Source organism: Theobroma cacao, chromosome 6 (assembly GCF_053813885.1).
Source record: "Theobroma cacao isolate CCN51 chromosome 6, ASM5381388v1, whole genome shotgun sequence".
NCBI classification, from domain to species: domain Eukaryota; kingdom Viridiplantae; phylum Streptophyta; class Magnoliopsida; order Malvales; family Malvaceae; genus Theobroma; species Theobroma cacao.
The window spans coordinates 27971204-27995475 of NC_142644.1; the positions used below are offsets into that span (position 1 = coordinate 27971204).

Genomic DNA, 24272 nt, shown 5'->3' on the forward strand with positions numbered 1-24272 from the left:
CAGCCGTACTCCAGCCGCCAGCCAGCCAGCCAGCCAGCCACCCGCAGCGCGGGGTTTCTTTCATTTTTCAAAACAAAACAGCAGCAACAACCAAAGACCCCGGATACTCAAAAAAATAATTGAAAATAAATTTTAAGTAATTTACATTCAACCCCTTCAAAACTTCTCTATTTTCCTTTTTTTTTCATCGGGACTCGTGCAAATCTATAAGCTTTCTCTTTCTACTCTCTTCTCTAGTTCTGCTTATATAGCCACAAAGAACCTTACTTTCCTCCCTTAAACCCCCCATTGTTTTTTTTTTTTTTTTTTTAATTTCTTCATAGAAATTAAAATATAAAAGCTACTACATTTTTTTTTAGTTTAACTCTTGTCTTTGTCTTTTGTCTTTCTCTTAACAAATTTTAGGGTTTAACATGTGCTCCGCTACAATGTCTCAAGCAGCCCACAGCGGCCCTGGCGCTTTCCTCATGCTACTACACTTTACCGGGACATTGTTTTTGCCCAGAAGGTATTTTTTTTCCTTTTCCTTACTAGGTTTTTTCAAGTGTTTCTCTTTTCTTTTTGTAGTGTTTCTTTAGCTGGTCTGGGTGAAGCTTGGTTTATTTTCATTAATTTTTAGTGTTATTTTGTTGTGTTAGCATCTGAGTTTTGAGCTTTTGGGGATTTTCTAACTTATGTTTGCTTTATTTTATGTTAAAAGAATGTTTGGGTTTATTCAAGTCTTGGCATTTTTGCCTATGCTATATATTGCTCTTCTACTAAAATTATGGGTTTTGACCTTGGCATTGTATATTTTTGCTCCAATGATAACAATGTTGTCTTACTCTGCTCTCTTTTTCTGTTCACAACCTTGATTTTGTGTCATAGCCATAAGAAATGGGGGGCAACTTTGCTTGTTATTTCTTCTATTGCTGTTGCATAACTTTAACTAAAAAAAGTAACTTTTATTATGCTGAATAATACATTAGTGCTCCTTTATAACTGCAATCGAAGGATGGGTAACCAAGGTGACAATTAGAACAATCGGTTTAAAATGTTTGATTGCTTGTGCTTTATACATTGTGATATTGTAGAGGTTACAATGAGGTTCTTTCCAATTCACGACTATTTGGTGTGCCTTGTCTATGGAGAAGAAAGTTCTGTCTCAGGGACATATATTCTTAAAGGTGACAATTAGAGCAATCAGTTTAAAATGTTTGATTGCTTGTGCTGTATACATTGTTATATTCTAGAGGTTACCATGAGGTTTTTCCAATTTATGACTATTTGGTTTGCCTTGTCTATGGAGAAGAAAGTAATGTATCTCAGGGGACATGTGTTCTTAACGCAGTTCCTATTTGTTTTAGTTTATAGTTTAAGGGTATAAAAGGAAAAAATACAGAAATTTCAATGTATATAAGCATTTGATGGTATGATGTCAAGGTCTCTCATTGGAACAGTTTAAGAGTTTAAATTTTAGTGTTGGGTAGAGTGCCATATTGCAGAACGATATCTAATCAAAATGTTGATATAGAACGCATGTAATGCTATGCGCAGATGTGCTTGTGTAGATTGAGGTCTCTAGTGCAGTTGGATGGACCGTTTGGATTGAGGGACCTGATATACACGTGCTCTTCAGATTTGACTTCTCCCATGTTAATATTGTACAGTTCATGTTGATTTCAGATATCTACTTCCCTTGCAACTTCTGCCATCTTGGTGATGGGAAAGAAAAATACTTATATATAAGAAGGAATGGTTTAAGTTTTCTCTAAGGTCTGATAGATTTTCGGTATTACTAAATTTTGTCTAATGGAGTGGAACACACATCTTAAGTCTTATGCTAAGTTTTACTTTAGATCCTTTACATAAACCAGGACTTTTCTACTTAAGCCTGGAAAAATGGCTGTCCCTTGTTGATATATAGTCATTTGTGGGTTTTGTAGCATTTGCATTGACAAAACTATAGAGTATACATATTCTTCCCTAGTTTTGGGAAACCATGTATCTAGGACTTTTCCCTGCCAATTTCTTCTGGAAAAGACAAGGGAGGGGGTGGGGGTATGGTGAGGTGGATGGAGATCTTGGTCGACTAAGTTCGTGGATTTGAACTTTACTTGAGAAGTTATAGGATTGTAGAATGTATGTGTGAGCTAAAGAAACTAATTGGTGGAAAGGTTAACATAAATTGGAAGTGGGTCGTGCAAAAGAAAGGGGGTCCCTCATGAATTTACTTATAATGACTATATTTAAAGATCTAGGATCATAGTTTTCATTCACCCTTGCCCTACCAAAACGTTTTCCTCCACCAATAGAGGTTCTTCAATCATACTGAGTTCCTATTTGGCTAGTTGATCCATTTGGATAACAGTGTGGATTTTAATTGTTTAAGTCCATAGAGGGCTGTGGAAGGGAGTTTTCTGCTTGATAGAAGTTTGCTAATAATATGCATTCTTAAAGGGAGAACCTTAAGTGATAATGAATGGACTGACCTGAAAGTCACTGCCTGGTGCATTTAGCAGCTTTATACCTTCTTGCTTGGCTTTGTAATACTTTAAATTGTTAAAAATGATAAGAGTATGCCATTATTTTTCTTTGAAGATGTTAGTCATATTATTAGGACCAGCTTATTGTGATTCTAAATTCTTCCAATAAGAAATTCTAATGAACCTCGTGATGATGGCTACAAAAATGCTGTAGGATGATGAAGTTAGTTTGGTCTTATGTTTGAATATTCTCAGGGATTGAAAGGAGAGTGATCACAGTGAGTTTTGCAAAATGCATTTATTTTATGCTGGCATCAAGTGATCCAAAAATGTGTCTATAAAGATTTGTTTATTGTAAAATTTACCCCAGAAGATTCAACTTTGATGTCATCTTTTTGGGTGGTTCTGGTTAGATATCTTTTTCATTTTCTGGTGTTATCTTCCTTTTACTGTTCAAATGCATCCATCTTTAACTATGTTGCATAAGTTTGCTTATTATTGTTTCTGATTTATAATGTTAGGTCCAGAGATGATGCAACCGATGCCTGCTGGATGGATATTGCTCTATTCTGACATTAGTTGCAAAAGACTTGCCTTTGTAACGTATTGTTGGAAATCATGGATTGACATACATGAAGTTTGGAATAGGGAATGAAGCCATTGGTCCGTGTAGCATAGGATAAAATTTACTGTAAATTATCGATCTATTTTGAAATTAGTTAGATGACAGAACGATGCTTCAGCTTTTATTTGTTCAGTTCTGATTTTAATGCCATTAACTATTGATCTGAGATTTCCTTTTACTTGCCCCCACTGCCTTGTATTCGCATGTGCACACCTGTTTGCTCCTTAGCTCTTGACTACCAGACGGTTGGAGAAACTGCCTAAAAGGATATGCCTAAATATTCTGAATCAGTATCTGCCTTTGACATCTGTTGCAGGTTAAAGATATACTCTTCTATGTCAATGCTGAAGGTGCTACAAGGACATAGGTAATTGAAACAAGGATTAAAGGGAAAAAAGAAGCATGGTTTAGATCAATGTAGAATATTGTGTATTATGCTGTTGGTATTGTTTCTCCTTTTCTACTCACTTCTTGCTGGTAACCATACGCAGCCTGGGGAAATTCATGATTGATGATGCTAAACTTTTTTCTTTTTGAGAGAGTTAAGTGCTAAACAAACTATACTACTAATGAATTATTACTACCAGTATTTGTACATGAGCTGTTTTGACTTTTGAGTGACAGTCTGATCATATATGACTGGTACAGTTGGAAAATAGCCTCATGACAGGACAAGTCAATTGTCGTATTGTCGGTGGCCTTCACGCTTGCCGCTTGTGGCCTCTTGACCGGTTAGTGGGCTTTAATCTTGGACCACAACACTTGTCGACATGGGCCAGACGACTTTGCGATCGGTTGTCGGATGTTTGTTCCACGACGCTGCTCTTTCAGGATGTTCACTTTAAGAGATGGGACTCGAATCATTTTTCAGATTTTCAACTCTGTAGACATCGACATAAGATTTTCCACGAAGCTCGTGGGAATAGAATCCCTTAATGTAGTCTACAACTCCTGTTCTCCTGAACAGTGCTGGAGTCTCTGGAGTGATGAGACTTGGTGCTGGACCCAGATCTCCATCCAGCTTTGGACTGTAGAAAGTGGCAACAGAAAGCCTTTCTTTCTCTTGGTTAACAGTGGCACGATGCTCAATGCTACGGTAAATCCCATTGGAAACAATCTGTGGACGGAAATTGGTATGTATACAACAGACAGAAATGAGAGAAGTCAGGATGGAATCTGCTTAGGCTTTAACAATCTGGTGATTAAATACGATGATGGACACACTACCTCCACAATGTCTCCAATGTTGATGACAAAAGCATTTGGAAGGGGTTTAACAGGAATCCATGTGCCATCTTTCCTTATTTGGAGACCTTCCACCTCAGTGATTTGAAGCAGAATGGTGAGGCCGCCGGCGTCAGAGTGAGAGTTGAGGCCGATGGCACAATCTGGCTGCGGACATGGAGGATAATAGTTCATCCTCATCCCTTGAAATCCTTCTTCAAACAGAGTTCTCATATCATTGGGGTCCATCCTTAGAGCTTTTGCCATAAGGTCCAGCATTTTCATGGCAAGAATTTTCAGGTCTGATGAATAAAGTTCCAAGGTTTCTCTGAAAATTAAAAACATAAAAACATAAAAGGGAGTCTTATCTTCATCTTTACTCAATTATTAGCACGCAGCAACTCTAAAATGGTAATCAAACGATCAAAATTGTTACTTAGCCTTATAAGGTACATTTTAATTATTTTTCAACTATCCAATTATTGAGAGAGAACCTGAGTGGGAGAGGAAGATTCGGGAATAGGTGAGGTTTCCTCAAATGAGTTGGAAGGGTAACCATGTAGAACATATCTCCCCAGTCGAGCTTCTGCTCCTCAGACACAACAAAAGCCTGCCCAAATCCCTCAATCTCATCTGGTTTTTGCCAAAACTTTTTCTTCTCTTCCATTGGAAGATTGAAGAACTCTTGGATCCCCAACTTCACATTTTCCACCAACGCAGCGCTCACCCCATGATTGATCAGCTGCAACAATATTTACAAGATATAATTATCTTCCAACATGTAATGTTTGATTCTTATTCACACCAAGCACAGCTTTGACTTCTATACCTCAATATTAAGTACCAAGATTAGTTCGTCGACTTTTTTTCCCCTTTCGCTTTTTAGAGAAGCATTATTATGAGCTTAATTGATCTTTGCTTAATTATGTAGGAACAAAATCTGAGTGAATTTCTAGCCCAGCCCATACAAATTTTCTACTCCAATTCTTACTTATTGGTTTTGAACTTCGCAACCTGCAAGCAATAAAACTTTCAATAGTGGATATAGAGGCATATATGTAATTGAGTAGTACCTGGAAGAAGCCCCATTCTTTGCAAGCGTGGTGCAATTTCTCCGACTCCGAGTCTTTGAGATGTTTGGAAGACAACTTTTGCATGTCTATGACAGGGACTTGGAGCAGAGAAGAATTGGCGTTGGATAAGAAGGGAGCAGGGTCTTCATCAGTACTGCGCAGATATCTTGATGGAACTTCGATGAGATGCTCCTTAGCCAGTTCTTGAACACAAGGCACCAACAGGGAGGCCCCTAGTTTTGGTGGTTGTGTTTCCATATGTGAAGCTTAATTTGGAAATTGGCACTCTTCTTTCTGTCTCTGCTGGGTTTCTTGCAAATCTAAAGATCAATCAATTAGAACCAGGTTTTTGTATAGATGTGATAGGATTGGTGATTTTTGATTGAATTGGTATATAGGTTGTGTCTTGATTCCTGCCTTGGATGGAAAGGAAATTTTGGATAAGGAACGAAAGGAATTTTTTTGCCGTGTGGTTTTCTTGCAAAGCTTGGAGTTTAAGTTGATATGGTGCTGTCTTTGTACTCTTATAGGAATTTGATTATAATTTTGTTTTATTGAAATGAAATACTTATTTTTAAAAAAAAAATCGTGAGGAATAATCATCTTGATAAGTGTATTTAAAAAATAATCATCAAAATATATTTAATTGTTTTTAATTATATTTAATCATAATTTGATAAAAATATTCTTAAAACTATTTTAAATAAATTAAATCATTCACCACAACTTCTCTCCATCTGTGCTTTCGATTTCTCTCTCTTACTCTCAAATTCTCTTTAATTTTGTCAAATTCTCTCTTCAGCATTCATTTGCTATACTCTCGATATCTCTCTCCAGTGTTTTTAAGACACCAAGAGATGGTTTTGATATGGGTGGTTATTTGAAAATTTTGATTTTTAAGTATTTTGGATAAAAATAAAATGGTAAAAATGATTGCAGATATTTTAAATACATTTGAAATGGATTAATTTGAAATCTAAACACTAATAAATTTAAGAATTCGAAATTTATAAACCTAAAGTTTCAAAAGAAATTTTTTTCGATTTTTAATCAAAATAGGTGTTTTACATAAAAAAAATTTATGTTTTGATTTATGAAAACATGTTAGAAACACTTTAATCAGTGTCAAATTGTCAAAAAAAAAAAAGAGAAATGAAGAGAGTTGAAAGGATTTAAAATTTTAGTTTGTAAGTAACAACATTTTTTGCATTAAAATGTAACATAATTTTTTTGAATATAGTGTGTAACAATAATATTTTTTCAATATGACGTATAACAATAATATTTTTTACAATATGACGTGTAACATGTTTTTATATATAGTATGTAATAATAATATTTTTCTTAACATGATGTGTAACAACTTTTTTTAACCATGACGTATAACATGCTATTGCACATGGTGTGTAACAATAATATTTTTTTTCAACATGGCGTGTAATAACTTTTTTTAATCATGATGTGTAACATGTTTTCGTATATGACGTGTAACAATAGTATTATTTTTTTCAATATGACGTATAATAACTTTTTTTAATCAACGTATAATATATTTTTGTACATGACGTGTAATAATAATGTTTTTTCAACATTGTGTGTAACATTGTGTAATGGCGTGTAACATTATTAAGGATAATTTTGTTCAACTTAATTAAAAACAGTCAAAATTATAAAAAAATATTATTTTTGAAAACATCTTATCTTTAAGGGTTATTTTTTATGATAAAATACTCCAACCCCTTAAGTTTTAATTAATATTACACAGAAGTCCATTAGTTTTCAAAACGAACACTCCGTCTCAAAACTACAAACACTGTTAACAAAAATAATGAAAAGATTAAAATACTCTTTCTTTTTTATTAATTTAAAAATTATTATTATATTTTTTTAAAAATAAAAAATAAAGAGCATCGATCAGGACTCTCCAATGGAAGTTTTTTTTAATTAATAAAAAAATAAAATTATATAATTATAATTATAAAAACTAATAAAAATAAAATTATTTTTTTACTCTTACCACACTAACAAGTTGACGAAAATATTAACAATTGACTAACAATTAATCTTATGTGTTTAATAAAAAATAATTTTTTAAAACAGGATATCGAATTTAAAAATTAATAAATCTCTATATAATTTTGATAAAAATTAAAAAAAATAAAATATTTTATTTTATTTTTTAAATATTTTAAAAAAGAAATACAGAACTGTATGAACTGGTATCTTTTTCGAAAAGAAATATATTATTTTCTATTGTTGGATTGTCATTTTTAAATCCCTATCGTTGACTGCGAAGAAAAGTACAAATAATGCTACGTAGGCAGCCGCCGTGCAGGTACAATGAAAGGCATCCTTATCAGCACCTAACACCACGTGGTACTAAAATATAATAACTGATAATACAATAAGATGGCAAGTAGGAAGAAAAAGGATATTTTGGATAGGGAACGAAAGGGATATTTTTGCCGTGTGGTTTCCTTGCAAAGCTTGGATTTTAAGTTGATATGGTGCTGTCCTTGTACTCTTGTAAGAATTTGATTTAAATTTCTGTTTTATTGAAATGAAATGTTTATTTTTTTAGAAAAAAAATTATGAGAAATAACCATCTTTGATAAGTATATTTCAAAAATAATTATTAAAATATATGTAATTATTTTTAATTATATTTAATCATAATTTAATAAAAATACCTTTAAAATTATTTTAAATAAATTAAATCATTCATCACAATTTCTCTCCATCTGTGCTTCTAATTTCTTTCTCTTACCATCCAACTCTCTTTAATTTTATTTCTCTCCTCAGCATTCGTCTGCTATGTTCTCGATTTTTCTCTCCAGCGCTTTCAAGACGCCAAGAAATGGTTTTGATGTAGGTGGTTATTTGAGAAATTTGATTTTTAAGTATTTTGGATGAAACTAAAACAGTAAAAATGATCACAAATGTTTGAAAATAGCTTTTAAATAGATTAATTCGAAACCTAAACACTAATAAAATCAAGAATTTGAAATTTATAAACCTAAGATTTTAAAGGGAATTTTTTCGATTTTTAGTCAAAATAAATGTTTTACATAAAAAAATTTGTGTTTTGATTTATGAAAACATGTTAGAAACACTTTAATCGATGTCAAATTGTCAAAAAAGAAACAAAAAGAAATGAACAAAGTTAAGAGGATTTGAAATTTTAGTTCGTGAGTAACATTTTAGGCATTAAAGTGTAATATAATTTTTTTTAACATAATGTGTAATAACAATATTTTTTCTTCAACATGGTGTGTAACAACCTTTTTTAACCATGGTATGTAACATGTTTTCATACACGACGTGTAACAACAAATTTTTTTTTCAATATGGTGTAACAACTTTTTTTAACCATGACGTGTAATATATATTTGTATATGACGTGTAATATATTTGTATATGACGTGTAATATCGTGTAATAACATGTAACATCATTAAGGGTAATTTTGTTTAATTTAGCTAAAAATAGTTAAAATTATAAAGAATACTATTTTTGAAAATATCTTATCCTTAAAGGATTATTTTTTAGGGTAAAATACCTTAACTTCTTAAATTTTAATAAAAATTACACGAAGGTCTATTAGTTTTTAAAACGGACACTTCATCCTAAAACTACAAACACTATTAACATAAAAAATAAAAAAATTAAAATACTCTTTTTTTATTAATTTAAAAAAATATTATTATATTTTTTTTAAAAAAAAAAGGAGCATAGGCCGATGCTCCCCTTGGAGAGCCCAATCAAGGCTCCCCAAGGGAGGTTTTTTTTCAATTAATAAAAAAATAATATAATATAATTGTAATTATAAAAATTAATAAGGATAAATTATCTTTTTACTTTTACCATGTCAGCAAGTTGATGAAAATATTAACAATTGATTAACGGTTGAAGTTAAATAATATTTTGAAGTGAGGTATCGATTTCGAAAATCAATGGACTTTCGTATAATTTTGATTAAAATATAAAAAAAATCAAAGTTTTATATTTTATTTTTTAAAACACCCAAAAAAAATCAACATAGAACAGTCTGAGCCTAAATTTCTTTTTTGAAAAAAAATATATTATTTTCTATTGTTGGATTGTCATTTTTAATTCCCTATCGTCGACTGCTAGGAAAAGTACAAACAATGCCATCTAGGCAGCTGCCGTGCAGGTATAATGAAAGGCATCCTTATCGGCACCTAACACCAAGTTACTGTCAACGAACTTGGTACTAAAATATAATAAAAGATGATACAATAAAATGGCAAGTAGGAAAAAAAATGAGTAGTGTCACTTAAATTCTAAAATGACACTTTGAATGTTGCAATATTATGAAATCAATACATAACTAGAGTTATGACCCGTGCATTGCTAATAATCCACTTGTTAAAAGATCGAAAATTTAACAAACTTATTATAAAACTGTTTTGACTCCCAACTCCTCATTAAAAAACAAAAATATATCTATGAAAAAGTTGAATGACTCATAATTCAGGTGTCCATTTAACATTTCTTGCAGCACTATCTTTTTCCCCGAAAGCTGTAGATATTTCTTGAATAGAATAAATAAGTAAAACCTTTTTTTATAATTATCTTCCATACTTGTGAACAAATTAAGATTACTACGAGTCATTTTTCTTTTTTCCATGACTAATATTGGGTAATTGTTTTATTTAATTTGTGTTTTGTCTCTAAAGGTATGCTTCAACTCCCCATTCCACTAAAGACTCACTAATTTAAGTATCAAAGGTTGGTTGTTGGACCTACTCCATCACCTTTCCCTTTTGTTCAATCTCTGCAGGACCTCAACTCAATCAGCCCAAAAGTCCTTGCTCTGATCTTGGCATCAACAGGAATTTTGGCCATTGAAGATCAATTAGAGCTCAACCCGGCCATTGACCCTTATGTTTGTGGAAGTTGTCTATTCCACATCAAATTAGTTTTATACTTATTTATTTATATCAAATCTTCTATTAATTCTCGTGAAGTTCGATTGCATTCAGATAGTTGACGGATTAATGAAATAAGAGGGGCATGCCTAGTTAAGGTTGCTTGTCAGGAGGATAAGTGTCACCTTATAAAAGAGTTGATCATCTTTCAATTCGATTAAATAAAGGTTAAAAGTATCCTCTAAATAGATTTCGATGAAATTGAATATAAAAATTATTATTCATTGAGACAGAGATAATAAAATAATTATTTTTCTTTTTTTTTTGTTTGTTCAGATTCATTTTAAATTAGTTATCAACTCGCGTTACACTGCGAGAGTTATTAATTGACATATAATTTGAATATTATTTTGTTAGAAGATTATTTAGAGTAGTTAAATAATTTAATAATATATTTTATCAATAAAGTAAATAACGAAGTGTTTTTTAACAACATTGTAGGGAAATAATAGTAATTGTAGATAATATCAAAAAACATTTTCATTATCTAGAGGTTCTTAATACCGGTTTGAGTCCATTAATCAAAATAAAAAAATAGATAAGAGAGTTTTCAATTTTTAGAACCTAATCCTCTTTTTTTATTTGATTTTTTTATTCTGAAACAACTAACTAAGCCTAAAAAATTTTAAAAACTAAAATCATATTATTATTTCATTATTTCTATTTCCCTATTACTAAAAAAATACATAATTAAAAATAAAAAAAATAAATACCAAATAGAGAAAAAAAATGCATAACTCTTTTACGTAGCTTTTGGTGCTAATGATTTTATTTTTGTTGTCTTGGTGAAATGCTGTTGTTTTCGCATAAATAAAAGCCTAGCAACTCCTTTCCTTTTCGTCCCTTCTTATTTTTGCTTCTTCCTTACTAACGACGTCGTTGTCGTTACTATAAAAAGCTAGCCTATTTTTCTTTACTCACTTTCTCTCCCCCTCTCTACAACTTCACTGGAAAAGCAAATCCCAATCTCTGAAGAAACTGTTTTTGTCGCAGCTACTATGCGGAACTCCAAATCCAAGGAGCAACACAATCGAAGGGGAACAATGCAAATACCCTAACTGATTGAAAACCCAAGAAGCAAAAACAAAGAGAAGAATGAAACAGAAGAAGAAAGTAAAGAGATATGGGATGAAGAAACCAAAAACAAAAACCCCCTTCAACAAAAAGAAAAACCCCAACACAACCGACGGATACAAGAATGGGAGAGGTTGGATCCTAGAGGGAAAGGGAATCAGTAAGAAAGGAAAAAAAAGAAGTAAAAATCTAAAAATCTAAAAATGCCCTTCGAACATAATAAAATACCAAGGGACAAGTGTTGAATGTAGGGCAAGTATGTAGCTAAGAATCAATATAGTTTAGACAAGTAGCTAGTATCCACTCTGATGAACTTGCCTCTCAATTGTGAAAAAGGAGAAACCAATAACCTGGCGAAGCTCTTCTTGTTCACTTCCTCTTTCTCATGATATTTATTTACTGACAGCATAGTTGCATAAATTTTCACCTTAACTGTGAGCAGTCGGCAATGCCGGCCGATCACATGTTTCTGGCATTCCTAACTAGTTTTGGGTTCTCAAGACATCAAGGAATGACTTTTTCTCGAGCCTACGTTTAAACAGCTCCTTGAAGAAGTCTGCAACACCTATTCTTTTGAAATTTGCTGGAGTTTCTGGAGTGATGAGGCTTGGAGCTGGACCCATCTCTCCATCCAGTTTCGGGCAGTAAAATGTGGCGATCGAGAGCCTCTCTTTCTCTGAGTTAACTGTTGCACGATGCTCAATGCTACCGTAAATTCCATTGGTCACTAGCTGCAAAATCATTCAGCCATTCTCTTGGTTATATTAACTACAATTTGATCAGAGAAAAAAGTATTTTAGAAGAGCTAATGATTACAATATTAGAAAGCATTAAAATTTTGGCAGGTGAAAAATATCTTTTTTGACTGTTACAAGTTGGATCTTGCTATCATTGGCAGTGTGGCAGAGAAACACTGTGGACATAGAAAATGATAGGGAGCATTACCTCCATGATATCCCCAATATTAACCACAAAAGCATCAGGCAAGGGTTTGATAGGAACCCAAGCGCCATCTTTCCTTATCTGAAGGCCTTCCATTTCATTGATTTGAAGCAGAATGGTGATGCCAACAGCATCCGAGTGAGGGCTTAACCCAATGGCAAGCTCTGGTTGTGGACATGGGGGGTAGTAGTTCATCCTAAATGCTTGCCAACCTTCTTCAAAGATACTTAAATCATTAGGATCCATTCCCAGTGCTTTTGCCTGGAAGGCAAGGATTTTCAACGCAAGATCTCTCAGTTCTGCCGAGTAAGCTTCGATGTCATCTCTGCAAGCAAAAGACAGCATATCGGTTCAAAGATTTTTGCTTATTTGTAGAAGTCAAGCAAACATTATTTTAGTTATTGCAATGGCCATTTCGTCAAACACCCATAACCCCATACTCAATCCTGTCCCCAGCTTCAAAATTATCTTGAATATCTTTTCCTAAATCTAATTTGTCAATCGCGTTTGGTGCATGATTTAGACTTCTGGCTGACCAATGGCATATCCGCTGACAAGTATAAGAGGTGCTCATTTCCTAAAAGTGCTCTAAGAACTGTACTGATCATTAAAAATAATTAGTAAGAGCAACTTAAATTTGATTATAAAAATAATTAAAGCCAAAATTATTTTAGAATTTAAGGCTTTGTTTTATTATTTTATTTGCTTTGCTAGCTACTTAATAAGCTTTTGTATTCAAGTAATTATGCTGTATATATCTCACTGATGATGGAAGTTATTACGCTGAAATAAGTCTTCGTGCCTTCACCAGAAGGCTATAGACTGGCATATACAAATTATGCTTTTTAAAAAAAAAAAAAAGAAGAAAATTTTTGCAATTCCTATCTTTTAATTTTTAATAAAATTTCCAAAAAAATATGAAAGCTAATGTTTAAACTAGATTAAAAATTAATTAGAAAATGACCTTTTTTTATTGGAAATGAAAGGACCAAACGACTAAAATAGACAATATACCAATTCTAATGTAATCTATATATCTGGCAAAAAGAAAAATGAAAATGTATTCTACATCACATTTTGTTTATATGTATATATTATAGAATTTCTCTATTTTTAACTCTATAAAAAATAGTTTGCTTTTTCATTCAAACACATTTTTATTTTATATGCTTTTGGAAGCAAAAATAACATCCAAATTGTATCTAAAAATTAAAAAATACTTCTTATTTTTGAAATAAAAATTTGTAAAAAAATAATTTAACAAAAGAAAACTAAGCTTAACTATTTTTAATGACCAATAATTATTTCAATGCGAGAAGATTTGGTTTAGAATCACATGGTATATGAAATACTCTTAAAATTTAGAATTTCATTGTATCAAAATTTGAGAGAGAGTGCCTGAATGGGAGAGGAAGGTTGGGGAAGAGGTAAGGCTTCCTGAGATGAGTTGGGAGTGCAGTCATGAAGAACATGTCCCCCCAGTCAAGCTTCTGTTCCTCAGACACAACAAAGGCCTGTCCGAATCCCTCCAGATCCCCTTCACGCTGCCAAAGCTTCTTCTTCTCTTCCATCGGGAGGTTGAACAATCCTTGAATCCCCTTTTTCACTTTATCCACTAATGACTTACTCACTCCATGATTTATCAACTGTAACAGTACAATTCCATTATCTCATTATCAAAAAGTAAAAAAAATCATGGCTCACCAACATTTCAATGGCAAAATGGCACTATCTCAACTTTAGACAGAGAGATTACACAGTGATGTACCTGGAAGAAACCCCATTCTTTACATGCATAGTGCAACTTTTCTAGTTCAACGTCCATGAAATGATCTCCAGAGAGCAACTTAAGCATGTCGATGACCGGGACTTGCTGTGGTGAACAAGTATCAATGGATGTGAATGGAGGGTCTTGATCAGGACGTTGATATCGTTGTGGAACTCGGCCGAGGGCCTCCTTTGCCACCTCTTGAACGGAAGGAACCGGGATGGAGCTGCCTAGCTTTGTTAATTCTGATTCCATCTTTCTCTCGCATTGAAATATAACCTCTCAAGCAGGGTTTTACACAAACTTTAAAAGATTCTATTTATCTCATACTGAGGAAGGAAGAGGGAGGGCTCAATTTATATTTGTGACGAGTGCATGGTGACTGCAATTGAATTACTTGTGGTATACTACAACAATTAAATTAATCGTTAAAAGCATTTTAGTATTTGATTTAGTTCATTGATTAGTGTATAATCTCTTATCCTAAAAAATAAGGTTCAAATCTTCTTCCCTCAATTAAAAAAATTTAATAATTAAAAATCAAAACAAATAATATATAATCATATAAATAAAATGTTACGAGTAGTATTGTATTAAATATAGTTATAGAATTTATTAATTAATGATAATTATACCTCACTCTCATACATAACCTTTTGCACAAGAATCTATAATTTGATTTCTATTATAGTCCACTGACTATTATTTTATTGTTGCACAAACTTGACCAAGCAATTTGAAAATAAACATAAAATACTTGAAGCATCTAAATTATTGAGCTTCCTTTTTAATTTCCCTTTTGCCCAGGGTCTGATTATGCCCACTAGGGCTTATAAAATTAATGCCTATTTGGATTACATATATGTGCTGCTCAGTGTTATGTAGGCCTTGGCTGAAGGGGTGGTTGCTATTTTCCTATTATCATTTGGGGTTTTTGTTCGATAATTTGGTAGATTTAATCAGTAGCCAACTTGAGGGATTTTAGACCCATGTTGGGATACATTTTGATGAAACTTGTACCTTCACTTCCAACTAATTTAATCCAATATGCTTTTCAAAAAAAGGAAAAACACCAGGACTAAACACAATACCACTATTCTTTGTAGCATTATATAACATGTTAATTACCTGCACATGGTGGTCTTTCAAAAAAAAAAATAATAAATACTTGCACATGGTGCATACCATCAGGGGCGAAACTAACTAATTTTTGTTGGGATCAAAGATAAAAGAATAAGAGTTAAAAATTTTAAACACTAATATGTTGAATTTAACAAATAATCAAAAAATTAATAATAAAAAATAATTTTATATAAAATGTAAATCAAGAAAAAAAAGACTTACAATAATCTTTTAAGAAAGTTGTGTTTGATTTCTTGAATTTAACTTCATCAATTATCAATTATGTACTGAAAAATATCTATTTTTTAAGGATTGAGTCTTGGATATTTTGATTCACATTACTTTTATTCACGAGTTAAAGCATCGAGGCTTAGTGATTCAAATATAAGAGAATTATTTAAACGATTTACATATTTTCTTTTAAAGAATTTGTCAATTATTTTTAATTTACTTATACTTTAATCAAACTTAAAAAAAATTAATATAATCAAACTCCAACATTCTTATTTTATTTCTATTTAAACTTATAATACTAAATATAAAACTATAACACGTAAAATATAAATAGTTAAATACAATATACAGGATTAATAATTTTCTCCTATATAATCAGGATTGTTTAAAACTAGATATTCAAAATAATTTCCTTTCAACTAAATATAAAACATAAAGTATATAAAAAATATATATTCAAGATAATTTCCCCTTACATAATTAGGATTAATAAAAAATGATACATTAATGAAATTTTAAGTAATATGTGTAACCCTACAACTTATATTTGAGAGCTACATAATAATTTATTAATTTTTAAAGATTAAAATTATAAAAAATAAAATTCATATAATGGGAGAACGAAGAACATGGCAAGGAGAAGATAGAACTCATATATGACATAATAAAAAAAATATATGGTTGATGATTCGTAAAAATTTAAAAAAGAAATCTACAAAAACTTAGAGCATATGAGCAAATATATAAAAAAAATAAATAATAATAATAATAATATAAATTAAAAAACAAAAAAATTTAAAATTGAAGCATGTGAGATATTTTTTATTATTTTGAAAGAATTCATTAAGATATTATATTAAAAATTTTATATAATACAAAAAAAAATTTAAAAATTTTGAGGGAGCATGGCCCCCAAAGCTCAAGGAGGCTCCGCCCTGCATACCACATATATATATATAATAATAAAAAAAATTTCATACACCAAAACATGTGAAATAATATCTTACTAAAAAATATTTCATGTACTAAAAATGATGACAGGTGCTTGTTCAAGAAAGAGGATATAATTACTAAAACAAATGCTGAGAGGGAGGTTTGGCATTTACAATATTTTTACTACGTGGCCTTGTGTTAAATGTAAATAGCTAAAGATATGATTTCAGCAGTGATTTGTACATATAATTATAGGTAAATTGAGACCTTTTTTTTTCCTATTTTCCATGAAAAAAGAAATAGCAGAAAAAAATTATTCAACAAAAATTACATTTGTTACTTATATACAAGTTAGTTTGCTTTTTCAGTTAAATTTCTTTCCCTCTGCTCAGTTGCAACACAGTGTTGCCTTGATTCCTATATTTAATTTAAATATAATTATTAATTTATCTTTTCAAAAAAAAAATATGTGAAATAATAATACCATACAATAAATTCCAATAGATAATTAAAATTTCTTTTGAAAGATAGCTAATTAGAATAATTAATCATTACTTTCCTAGATCTATATCAACAAACTTCCCCAAAACAATTCCAAACCAATCTTCAATTACCCAAAAAAAAAAAGTAAAAGTAACAATAGTCAACAAATAAAGCATATACAAAGAAGAAAACAAAAAAAAAAAAAAACTGAATCATAAAAAGAGAGAGAGAGAGAAAAAAAAACATACCTCAAAATATAACGTTTTTGGCAAAAAAAATCAAAGAGAGGAACAGATCATTTAAGATATGAAAGTATTGACCTAAAAAATATAAAAGATAGATAAATAGAAAGAAAGAAACAAAAGGAAGGAAAAAGAAGAGAAGAGAAATGGGATGCAGATATGCGGTCATGAAGATGGTAGCAGACTAGCAGTAGAGTGAAAGAAGAAAAAGGGAAAAATGGGGCGGTGAGTAAGTTGGGCCAATTGGCAAAGCAAACAAAAGAAAGGGAGCTGGACCAAATGGTGGATTTGGCTATTTGGGAGTTGTTTTTTTCTTTTTGCTCGTTGGGTTGGTCCGTATTAGCTTGAGATAACTTAATATTCAGATAGATTAATCCATCTAGGTTCAATTTTAATATGAATTTGCAAAATTCAAACTCAACTCATTTCATTTTTAATAAAAAATAAACCGACCTAATGAATCAATCTCATTTTGACAGATCTCTCTCTATATATATATATAAATAGTGCACGTTCTGTATTTCCATTAAAATTGTCATGATTTCGTTTTTTGGATAAATAAATATTTTTTTTAACAAGAAAAGTATGGGAAAAACCATGCATGCATGCTATAAAAGAAACAAAGCTGCAATTCAGAGTAAACAATCAAAAGAAAGTAATATATATATATATATATGCATGTGCCATTTCATTTGCGATAACATGGAATATATATATATATATATATATATATATATATATATATATATATTATATATATAAGATTAGATGATGGTATTCATCACCAAGGCTCGTATTTATATGGAATGGGGATCAATTCAAACATTCGACGAAGCCTTGATTGAAAGGTTTAAACACTATAATTTTGTGACTGAAATTTGTTAAGTTAAACCAAGAATTAAGATAAGAAAAATAATTAATTATTATTTGATTTTTTATATACTTTAAATTAAATAAACTATCTTAAAGTGTATTTGTTTAAAAGCCCTCATCTATTGCAATATTGTATTTAATGTTATACAAATAATATCCAATAAAAATAATTATTTAGAAAAAATATTATGAAATGAGATATTTAATTTACTTAGCGATTAATGAATACATGTTTTCCCATTACAAAAAAAAAATTAATTTTTTTTTATTTCTAAAATTGTAATTGATAGAACTATATTTATATTGGGAAAAACCAAACAAACCACGTAAAAAAAATAATGTACTAAGTGTATATTGAAATAGTCAAACTAATTATATAAAAAATATTATTAAAAATTAAAGAAAAACTCAATGGGTTAAACGATGTTATTGGAGGGGAGGCAACTAAAAAAGTTTATTAAAAAATGAAAGAAAACCTTAAAGAGCAAAAGGCAATTCTGACAAGTCAGAGCACCCTTTGCACCCCTTGGCTTCCTTCCTGAACAAGATCACATTATATATATTACGTGCCTGTAGAAATCCAGTGCATGAGTTAATGTTATCCACCAAATCTATAGCATTCTTTATGTATATAGCTAGGCATGTGTGGTACGAAATGCTAGTTATATATATAAAAGAGGGGACAACAAGGGCAGGGCTAAGAATAAGCTTTTTCTTTTTCTTACTGATTTTATTAACTTTTAGTTTTCTGACACAAAGAGGTTCACAGGATTGACATGGGGATCCAACAGTAATAAAGAGCAGTCACTAAAACTGCAAATACAGGTTGATAAACATATCCCACTCAAAGCCGTAGATACAGCTAACTTTAATATCTCTCAACATTAATTATCTCTCCTGCTGCTCGGATGGACCATGACCACACTCTGGTGGGCGACCATGACGCTGTTTTCGTTTTAAATCGTTGCAATAGTTGTAAATCCTGTAACGTTTTTGCACCCAAGTCAGTAGTTGTCTGCCACGAGCACTGAGCCCTTGCATTTCCCATGCGCTGCTAGCAACGAAGTTTCTGTAGTAAGCAGTGAAAGGAGCCTTGGACCAATCGGTTTTCACTCTCCCGCCTCTCGTCGCCCAATCATCTGCATCCCACAGGCTCGCGTAGACCTTCATGCGCTGGTGGTTGGGGTAAGGAACTCCAATAGATTCTTGGTTGCTAAATACTCTTATGGGAATGTTATCTACCAGAATTCTGAATCATATCAAATGAAATGCAATTGCATACGTTAAGACTACATTATAAAATTACTTTCAAAGAATTACTGCAAAACTATTTAAAACGAGTAAATTACTTCTTACATGATGTTTTGGGGGTTCCATACAATGGAATATGCATGAAAATGTTTCGTCGGGTCGAACCAGAGGTGGAATTCTTCCTCTCTGCCCCCTTGTCCATGGCTGAACACATTGGTATGAAGAGTGTAAGGAGCACCACTTTTGTTACCTAAGAACTCAAGATCAATTTCGTCGTGAGATGGGCCTTCTGAAGATAACTGCAAGATTATAAATACAACAAATTGGTAGCAGTTCATGAAATTATAGAATACTTGCATTAATTTAATGCACCAAAATTTGGGAGCTATTGCAATATTGAGACGTACATAGAAGGTGGTAACGGTGCCTGCTGAGTTGCCAGCAATGAGCTTCATTTGCATGTTGAACCTTCCGAAGAGGAAGTCTTTAGTGGACTCAAAACCGGCCCCTCTGGAGGTCTTGTCCATAGAAAGCGTCAGAAGGCTTCCTTGTCGACCAAGTATTTGAGCATGGCGGCCGCCCCATGTTATCTCCACATCTTGATGGAAATTATTGGCAAAAGCAGCAATGATGGAACCTACAATGAGAGAAAGCACAAGCATTGATGAAACTCTCAAGTTCCCCATCTTGAAAGAAGAAAGAGTTAATGTTGTCGTTGAACCATAGCGATATAGGCCTATATATATAGGTAATGGCCTCACAGGTTGTTGGTTATATGACAAATGAAATCATGAATCTTTGTTTCATTTTTCATTATATAATATATTTTCATAGAAAAAAGAACCTATCTCCAATATTTGGTTCACATAATTAAATTATTAACGCAATTAAAACAATGGGAAATAAAATCTTCAAGGTGATGAAATCTTTTCGGAAAGAGGGGCTGTGGTCATTGGGCCTCAATCAGGCAACGACTTATACGCCTATGGATGGCAAGCAGGGCCTTTAAGCTTTGGGTAAGGTGAAAGCCTGATGGGCCGTAATCCAGCTAATCTTAATTGGACACTTTGGATTACATAATTCCTTAAGAGATGAAAAAGATCATGAAGCTCATTTATATATCCCAAATTTCACGAAAAATTTTTCACATAATATTGTAAAATAAACTGGTAAACTTTATATTAAAATAATATTAAAATATAATAACTGAAGGACATAGAAATTAAAGTTAATTGTCACCAACATACTTATATATCCCAAATAAAATTGCTGGTTTATAGCTTCATTAAACAATGTCAACAACTATTTCCATTTTCGAAACTTATTTATGATAAAGTTTTCCTCTAGTGCTTTATTTTAGACCCATTTGACTGCACCAAAGAAATTTTGGAAGAATGTAGATGGCTAGGTAAGAGTGCTATGAGATAAGTAGGATAATTTTTCTTGGGTGAGAAATCCTCTATAGAATTCTTCTTTATATTTTTGGACCCTTGTTATTTGTCATATGCCATAAATGCCAGCATCTCGTAGAAAATGAAGTTGACCAAATCTCCGAAGTCTTGAATAACAACAGACAATATATATATGGCGTTATATCTGACAAGGTAATTTGAGCAATATATTTTCTGCCTAGAGGAACCTAGAACGCCTACACTCACGGGGACGACCCTGAGGAAATCGCTTCAAATCTGTACAATAATTGTAGACCATGAAGTACTTTTGCACCCATCGAAGTATTCTCCTGCCGCTTGCATCCAACGCTTGAGTCCGCCAAACATTGTTTCTAACAGAACCAGATGTCTCTGAAGCACAACCGGATTCTCCATTCGACCATGTACATGCGTTTGCATTGAAATTCCGAAAGTAGGCCTTGAAAGGAGCCTTGGACCAATCTGTTTTCACCAGCCCGCCCCTCGTTGCCCATTGGTCTGCGTCCCACAGGCTTGAGTAAAGCTTCATGGGCTGGTTCTTGGGGAAGGGAACCCCATAGGATTCTTCGTTGTTGAATACTCTGATCGGAATGTCATCTACCATGAAGCTGACAAGTTGAGATATGAGAGGATTTATAGACCATCTTCAACTTTTATGATTGTTATAAAGATTTATGACTTAAGGTGACATTTAACTTACATAATTCTTTGCAGATTCCAAACAATGGAATAGGTGTGAAAATTCTTTGTTGGGTCGAACCATAGGTAGAACTGTTGCTCTCTGTCCCCTTTCCCTTGGCTGTAGACGTTAGTATGCAAAATGTAAGGGTCTCCACTTAAGTTACCTAAGAACTCAAAGTCTATCTCGTCGTGGTTTGGCCCTTCAGATGATAGCTGCAACAAGAATTAAGGATTACTATGCAACCCGAACAGAGAAAACAGGGTGTAGCTTTGACATAAGTTTAAAGCAAAAACTGAGACAGAACATACATAGAAAGCAGTAACGGTACCGGCAGAGTTGCCAGCGACAAGCTTGATTTGCATGTCTATTCTCCCAAATATATACTGGTTCTTAGACCTGAAGCCTGAGCCGGAGGTCTTGTCAAGAGTAAGTGTAAGAAGCTTTCCTCCATCCAGTATCTGAGCACGCTCGTTACCCCATGTCAGTTCAAACTCTTGGTGGAAATCACCAGCAGATGCAGCAATGAAAGAACCCATAACAAGAGAAAGCAAAAGCATCTCTGGAAAAGAAAAAGTTGCCATCTCTAGAGAGAAAGAGAGAGTAGACAGTAATTGATGAGTGGATGAAATTGCTGGGAGTCCTCTACTCCTTTATATAGGTAATGGCACGAGGGGCCAGGAATGATCAACAAATTAGAAATTTTAGAACATAAATTATGGTAGAATAATCATATATCCTGGTGTAGTATGCGTGACCAGAAACCAACTACAGTGCGAATTTAGCTGGAAATGGCAGGGTTCTAGCTAATAAGCTTTGTTTGGAAGCTGAAAATATGGGGTTGCGTTATTAGAGAGAACTTTGTTGCAATAACTTCGATACCATATTAGGTGGATTTTTGCAATTAAGGACGAGCTAGGGACCAGCCTTTAGTTTAGGCTTTGTCTTGTATTTCACCCAAATTAGAATAGATGCAAACGTGCCTGTCAACATATCGCCATCCCCTATTGAGCATATTATCCCATTAATTACAAACGGTGGTTGGATTAATTAATAAGTAAAAGAACTGGCAAGTATCAGTTCATACCCTGCCAGAATCATTTAAGGGAGGACAAAATGCTGATAAATGTTCTGTACTACAAGGTTGTGGTGATTAGAAAGCTTGCTAGGAATTGTGACTTTGACAATTAGCATTTTAATGGCTACTCCACACTATGGAAGGTTAGCAGGCCGGATTTATGTTTCGCTAGTGAAGCAAGATAAAGTTTTCATCAGTAGACAGACTGATCTTAGCACGCCCTCAGTTAAAATATGAGATGATCTCGGCTATGTTTGTCATCTTAGAGGATCAACTTTGCTTGGACCCATAAAAAGGAATGTTAAAAGAAGGGAAAAGGAAAAAGAAAGCTTGAGAATTTGGTAAAGGAATGTTGAATACGAGATTACACGTGACCTGCGTCGTTTCTTTATTTATTCCTCCTTTGCAAGACTGAAGACAACATAGCCATTTGCCAGTGCACAATTCCCTGTTTCTTCTTTTTCCAACGAAGATAATTGCATATATTATGGAAAAGGAAAAGAAGACACAAAATGGTGGATGGTGTGTCGCCAGCCACCATGGTCACGGGTGAAGCGAGTAGGGTGTTTTTTTTCCCTACATTTTCAGCCTACCTCCTCTTCTTCTCTCCATCTTTTTATAGTCAACAAAAAAAAAAAATTAGCAAAGTCCCTAATTCAAAAACTAGGCCTGTCCTTATTAAGTAAATATATTTATTTCAACGATAAAATACTTTATCATCTTTAATTTTTAATCATAATTAATTTGTAAAATGGATACTTCACCCTTAAACAATTAAAAGACATTTATATTTAAACTGAAATATCTAAAATATTTCTTTTTTTTTACTTTTATATTGATCGGCGATATTCCCGGTCACGCTACGATCGGATCTGACCTAGATCCAATTGGATTTATTAGGGAGCACCGAGACTACGATCTGTGCTCCCAGTGGCACACCCTCCTTAGGGGAGTACCCATTCGTACTCCCTTGGGAACACTCAAAACGAACAAAACGGTGCTCCCAAGGAGCACTTGAGGAGGGTTTTTTAAATAAAAAAAATAAAAAATAAAAAATTATAGTTTATATAATGTGATAATTTTTAAAATTAATAATAAATAAAATTATTTTTTTAATATTATCACATTATCAAATTAATAAAAATATTAACTAGGGACTAACAGATGAACTTATATATCTAATGAAAAATATTTTTTTAAAACGAATTATCTATTTTCAAAATTAATGAACGAATTATAACTAATAACATATTTAGTTAGGAGAATGGTTAAGCCATTCCTCCTCTATTCCTCCAAAAATTTTCTCCTCATATTTGGTATGTTTATGGAGGAAGGTATTAGTTATTCCATGCTCGTGGGAATAGAGCTTAAAACATTTTGGATTAAAATGTCTTTACTTTCTTTGAAAAATTACAAACTTAAACTTGTAAAATTAATGTTTTATATTAAAAAATTTTAAAAATTAATATTTTAACTATAATAATATTTAAATTATAAATAAAATATTAATATTTTAAAAATATTAATTTTAAAATTTTAAAGTGAAAAATAAATTAAAAAATAAAAATAAAAAATTTATACTAATACTTAATAATAAATTATTAAATGATTAAAATTTTAATTTTAATAAAAATAAAAGTTAAATTATTAAAAAAGAAAAAAATTACTTAATTTTATCTTTTGGTATAAATTTTACTAAATTAACTAAAGAGTATTTTTGTTTTGATGAAAATAAATTCTATTACAATAAAGAGTTTAAGTTTTCTATTATATATTAAAAAATATTTTGAGTTTAAAAATTAATTAAAAGTATTAATATTTTAAT

At 32.0% G+C, this 24272-nt stretch overlaps 4 protein-coding genes and 1 long non-coding RNA gene across 6 annotated transcripts; 1 reads left to right on the forward strand and 4 right to left on the reverse strand.

The window, feature by feature from the left end:
* The first annotated feature begins 201 nt into the window (after window positions 1–201).
* LOC18596578 (uncharacterized) lies at window positions 202–3268 on the forward strand. The gene is made up of 2 exons (XR_001928556.2): window positions 202–508; window positions 2987–3268. It is a non-coding gene; the product is annotated as an uncharacterized LOC18596578 (long non-coding RNA).
* Window positions 3269–3637: 369 nt separating this feature from the next.
* LOC18596579 (oxoglutarate-dependent flavonoid 7-O-demethylase 1-like) lies at window positions 3638–5889 on the reverse strand. The gene is made up of 4 exons (XM_007025155.3): window positions 5388–5889; window positions 4809–5056; window positions 4318–4642; window positions 3638–4207 (listed from the first exon to the last, which is right to left on the reverse strand). The coding sequence occupies exons 1-4, from the start codon at window positions 5643–5645 to the stop codon at window positions 3932–3934; spliced, it is 1107 nt and encodes a 368-aa protein (XP_007025217.3). The 5' UTR covers window positions 5646–5889; the 3' UTR covers window positions 3638–3931.
* A 5578-nt stretch (window positions 5890–11467) lies between these two features.
* Window positions 11468–17309, reverse strand: LOC18596580 (oxoglutarate-dependent flavonoid 7-O-demethylase 1-like). 2 transcript variants are annotated; one of them, XM_007025156.3, is made up of 5 exons: window positions 17143–17309; window positions 14123–14377; window positions 13753–14000; window positions 12358–12679; window positions 11468–12143 (listed from the first exon to the last, which is right to left on the reverse strand). In XM_007025156.3, the coding sequence occupies exons 2-5, from the start codon at window positions 14375–14377 to the stop codon at window positions 11895–11897; spliced, it is 1074 nt and encodes a 357-aa protein (XP_007025218.3). In that variant the 5' UTR covers window positions 17143–17309; the 3' UTR covers window positions 11468–11894. The 2 variants fall into 2 exon arrangements, with proteins under 2 accessions (XP_007025218.3, XP_017979268.2); XM_018123779.2 differs by lacking the exon at window positions 17143–17309 and having other exon boundaries at window positions 14123–14553.
* Window positions 17310–18709: 1400 nt separating this feature from the next.
* Window positions 18710–19955, reverse strand: LOC18596581 (xyloglucan endotransglucosylase protein 1-like). Its single transcript, XM_018122700.2, has 3 exons — window positions 19668–19955; window positions 19366–19559; window positions 18710–19258 (listed from the first exon to the last, which is right to left on the reverse strand). Exons 1-3 carry the CDS (start codon window positions 19944–19946, stop codon window positions 18898–18900), a joined length of 834 nt encoding a protein of 277 aa, XP_017978189.2. The 5' UTR covers window positions 19947–19955; the 3' UTR covers window positions 18710–18897.
* Window positions 19956–20799: 844 nt separating this feature from the next.
* Window positions 20800–22260, reverse strand: LOC18596582 (xyloglucan endotransglucosylase protein 1-like). The gene is made up of 3 exons (XM_007025158.3): window positions 21681–22260; window positions 21391–21584; window positions 20800–21298 (listed from the first exon to the last, which is right to left on the reverse strand). Exons 1-3 carry the CDS (start codon window positions 21951–21953, stop codon window positions 20890–20892), a joined length of 876 nt encoding a protein of 291 aa, XP_007025220.3. The 5' UTR covers window positions 21954–22260; the 3' UTR covers window positions 20800–20889.
* Between the last annotated feature and the right edge of the window lie 2012 nt (window positions 22261–24272).

Excerpts from the sequence above, each read along its gene's own strand:
- LOC18596581 (XM_018122700.2), bottom strand. The coding sequence starts at position 19,946 with ATGGGGAACTTGAGAGTTTCATCAATGCTTGTGCTTTCTCTCATTGTA. Across the intron at positions 19,560-19,667 it reads GCACCGTTACCACCTTCTAT|TTATCTTCAGAAGGCCCATC; the intron begins GTACGTCTCAAT and ends ATAATCTTGCAG. Across the intron at positions 19,259-19,365 it reads TGGAACCCCCAAAACATCAT|AATTCTGGTAGATAACATTC; the intron begins GTAAGAAGTAAT and ends GATATGATTCAG.
- LOC18596582 (XM_007025158.3), bottom strand. The coding sequence starts at position 21,953 with ATGGCAACTTTTTCTTTTCCAGAGATGCTTTTGCTTTCTCTTGTTATG. Across the intron at positions 21,585-21,680 it reads GTACCGTTACTGCTTTCTAT|CTATCATCTGAAGGGCCAAA; the intron begins GTATGTTCTGTC and ends TTCTTGTTGCAG. Across the intron at positions 21,299-21,390 it reads TGGAATCTGCAAAGAATTAT|CTTCATGGTAGATGACATTC; the intron begins GTAAGTTAAATG and ends TCAACTTGTCAG.
- LOC18596579 (XM_007025155.3), bottom strand. The coding sequence starts at position 5,645 with ATGGAAACACAACCACCAAAACTAGGGGCCTCCCTGTTGGTGCCTTGT. Across the intron at positions 4,643-4,808 it reads AATCTTCCTCTCCCACTCAG|AGAAACCTTGGAACTTTATT; the intron begins GTTCTCTCTCAA and ends TTTAATTTTCAG. Across the intron at positions 4,208-4,317 it reads ACATTGGAGACATTGTGGAG|ATTGTTTCCAATGGGATTTA; the intron begins GTAGTGTGTCCA and ends TTCCGTCCACAG.
- LOC18596580 (XM_007025156.3), bottom strand. The coding sequence starts at position 14,377 with ATGGAATCAGAATTAACAAAGCTAGGCAGCTCCATCCCGGTTCCTTCC. Across the intron at positions 14,001-14,122 it reads AAGAATGGGGTTTCTTCCAG|TTGATAAATCATGGAGTGAG; the intron begins GTACATCACTGT and ends GTACTGTTACAG. Across the intron at positions 12,680-13,752 it reads AACCTTCCTCTCCCATTCAG|AGATGACATCGAAGCTTACT; the intron begins GCACTCTCTCTC and ends TTTTGCTTGCAG.